The sequence below is a fragment of the Protobothrops mucrosquamatus genome, unplaced genomic scaffold (assembly GCF_001527695.2).
Source record: "Protobothrops mucrosquamatus isolate PMUCROS unplaced genomic scaffold, P.Mucros_1.0 scaffold160, whole genome shotgun sequence".
NCBI classification, from domain to species: Eukaryota; Metazoa; Chordata; class Lepidosauria; order Squamata; family Viperidae; genus Protobothrops; species Protobothrops mucrosquamatus.
This window is the reverse complement of record NW_015386524.1, coordinates 977,308-980,991: the sequence shown is the minus strand read 5'-3', so window position 1 is coordinate 980,991 and position 3,684 is coordinate 977,308. Positions and strand designations below refer to the sequence as shown.

General features: G+C 34.1%; 1 protein-coding gene across 1 annotated transcript; it reads left to right on the top strand.

Moving 5' to 3' along the window:
- The first annotated feature begins 1,870 nt into the window (after window positions 1-1,870).
- On the top strand, window positions 1,871-2,785 carry LOC114922402 (olfactory receptor 14A16-like). The gene has a single exon (XM_029283651.1). It carries the CDS (start codon window positions 1,871-1,873, stop codon window positions 2,783-2,785), a length of 915 nt encoding a protein of 304 aa, XP_029139484.1.
- The last annotated feature ends 899 nt before the right edge of the window (window positions 2,786-3,684 follow it).

Genomic DNA, 3,684 nt, shown 5'->3' with positions numbered 1-3,684 from the left:
ATTAACTTAGATAGCTTTAAATCAGAGCATGCAGTTGCTTCAAAGCTAGATGTAAAATAGAATCCCAGGTGATGAGATCTAATAGGAGAATCTTTGCACATTATCCATTTGAATATGGAAAACAATATCTGCTAATTGCTAATTATAAAAAATAGATTCTCATTATAACTTTTTGCATGTTTTTATTGTACAGTCTAGAGGGAAACAAAATTATTGCTATTATTATTAAGTAAGCTTGCCAAATATAAACTCAAATTTATCCATACATTTTTTTCAAAACTGAACACAAATTTAGTAGCATCTATGCCTTATTAAACAATAATTCTGTGAAGAAAAAATAGTAAGTGATCGACATACTGATTATTTTACAAAAATGGCAATTTCCTGCTTTCTAGGGCAAATAAGCACTTATTTATGTGTGTTATTTAACTTTGAATTAGAATCGCTTTTATGTTTTCAGCATGGGGGAGCGAATCTGATAAAATAAAATTATAATCTAGTTCTTTGCTATAACTGAAAAATGTTTAGGGGCAGTATGACAATTTAGGGGGAATATAGCATGCATAATATCTAAGGCTGCATACAAAGCAATAATAACCTATAGCAATGATACACATTAGCCATTTTATATACTATATATATTATTAAACAGACTCATGGAGTCCAGAAGTGCAAAATGAAATTGTGATAAATAAAAAATCAATTTTTTTCTGCACTAATATTTGAAACAAATTGTAGAAAGCAATTGGCAATTTATGGGGGAAATAGCACATATAATATGTAAAGCTGCATAAAAGGGACAATGATCTGTAAGAGTGTAATACATTATTCGTTTCATAACAAAGATTAAAAAGATTTAGGGACCAACCTGTTTAATTTACTGGGAGAAAGACATGAAGATTGGAAAGTTACATTTTCAGTTCCATAGATGATTCGATTGATGTTTAGAGAATCAGTGGAACAAGGACTGGAGATCATTAAGTAGCACAAGAAATTTAAAGACAGATAAAAGTACAGAGATCATAGGTGGCAGTAGAATAACAAAATAACAGAACAACAGAATTGGAAGGGATCATGGAGGTCTTCCAGTCTAACTTCTGCTCAAGTAGGAGACCTTCTACCATTTCAGACAAGTGATGGTCCAATCCCTTCTTAAAAATCTCCAATGATGGAGCACCCACAACTTCTGAAAGCAAATAAAACTGAGGGCAATTTAAACAAGTTCAGCTAATGTTCAGACAGAAAGAGAAGCATATTGATTCTTGTTATTAAAAAGAAAGGCAGAATAACGGAAGGTTCTTGCTATAGCAAACAGAAAGATAAATGTATTGATACAGTTTACACACATACGTGCACAAAGTGTATACTTGGAAGGAAGTATATAAATGCAATGAGGGAGTATGGAAGAATGTTTTTCCTTTGCACTTTGTAAACAGAATTCAGAAGTTTGTGGAAAGAAAAGGGAAGGGAATGGAAGGGGAGGAGAGGAGAGGGGAGGGGGAAAGGGATGGGAGGAGAAGAGAAGGGAAATAGTGGATCCCTATAAACAACACATTTGTTTTTAATATTATATTTCTTTCATGTAGCTACTAGAATTACAGTACACAGGTTTCAGTGAATGGGGTATTGAAGGAAACCCATTTTTCTTCAAAGTGGGATCTCTTTTGGAACCAGATATGCCTGCCAGATACCTCCTAAAGCATAAGGGTTTTGGTTCTCAATGAAAAAGGGTACTAATTCTTGCAAACAATTTTCTGAGATTCTTGGCATGATCACAGTGTTCAGACATAGCTTCACTAATTTTATCTTATGGTATTGTACACCTCAGATTCCTTGCAGATGTGTTATTCACTTTAGTCATAACACTGACATGGAGAATCAAACCACTGTGCTTTACTTTCTGCTCCTGGAATTCTCAAAAAATCGGCATCTGCAGCTTCTACATATTTTTTTATTCTTCATATTATACCTGGCAACTGCAACAGCAAATCTTTTCATCATCTCTGCAGTAGCTTTTGACCATCGACTACACAGCCCCATGTACTTCTTCCTGGTGAATTTGGCTGTGCAGGACCTGGGCATTGTTTCAGTCATCATCCCCAAATCCATAATAAATTCCCTCATGGATACCAGACACATTTCTTACTTTGGTTGCTCTGCCCAAATCTTGATCTTTACCTGCTTTGAAGCTTCTGATTTATCCCTCTTGACAGTCATGGCATATGATCGTTATGTTGCCATTTGCCATCCATTGCACTATGAGATGGTGATGAATTGGAAAGCCTGCACCAAAATTGTGATTCTGGTGTGGGTCACAAGTCTCCTCTATGCTATGTTGCATACCAGTGGCACCTTTTCCACCCCTTTCTGTTCTAATGTTGTCAACCAATTTTTTTGTGAAATTCCACAATTACTAAAGCTGTCATGTTCTGGATTCAATCTAATTGAAGTTGGAATTATAGTGGTAAGTGCCATTGCAACATTAGGTTGCTTTATTTTGATCATTGTATCTTATGCTATGATCTTCAAGGAAGTTTTGAGAATCCCTTCTGTGAAAGGAAGACAGAAGACTTTTTCCACTTGTCTTCCCCACCTTATAGTCCTTGCCATATTTTTGGTACCTGTATGTTTGGCATATCTCAGACCTTCCTCCAATACCCCAACTTACTTAGATTTCACACTAACTGCCCTATATTCTTTACTTCCACCCCTGTTCAATCCAATCATCTATAGTATAAGAAATAACAATATCAAATCTGTCCTATCTAAATTATGGAATTCCTGATATTTTCTTTTAACAATATTTTCTATCCTATTTTTCATCACATTGAAGATTCTTTGTCTTTACCTTTGTTTTTTCTGTGGAAAGTAACGAAATTTAAAAAGGAGACACAACTGAGGTAGAAGTGGTACTCTGCTACTCTGAACCAATTAAGATCATACTGTAACATACAAACAGATATCTCTAGTTTTAGTGTTGTGTTTCAGGGTGCTGTGAATTGGCTTTAGCAGTATCCTAAGAACCACAAATTAAAAATAACCATTGTAGGCTTTAGCATCAAAATCAGATATAATAATAATCTGGCACCCCTAAAATCTTCCTAATTGCAATTTATTTTGGATAAGCTTCAGCTCTTATTTTTGCTAAATAAATTCAGTATTTCTTAGGAAAAAAATCAGATATTACCTTTTTGCAAGTGGCTGAAGATTTGTGTACAAATCTTTATGCAAAAAAAAAAAAGAATTATTTTCCCCATGCATTCTCAGGGGAATTTATTGGGTGATCTCTTATTGATGTTGCTTTTGTGTGTTACACTAAGCCATTGTTCACTTAATAAGCAATTATTGAATAAGCCACAATTTCCTAAGAGCTCAGATCATGCTAGGATATAAAACAGGATTATGCAAACTATATTTTAACTAGATTCACTCAATTTATATACAAAGCCAAATAAACCATTTGACTTAGCAAGTGGATTAAATAAGACTATAATCCTGACAGACAAATATTATTCCTCTTTGAAAACATCAAATAAAAAAACAAATTAAAACATTGGGAGTTTCACCTTTCTTTAGGAAAAGATCAAGGGATGATATTCCTCAGATAAAGCATTTTCAAGAACTTCAAGCAGAACTGCAGCAAGCTTTCACTAAGAGATAAACCTGGCTACAGAAAATTTTATT

Bases quoted from the DNA above. Each gene is read 5' to 3' on its own strand.
- LOC114922402 (XM_029283651.1), top strand. From the start codon at position 1,871: ATGGAGAATCAAACCACTGTGCTTTACTTTCTGCTCCTGGAATTCTCA.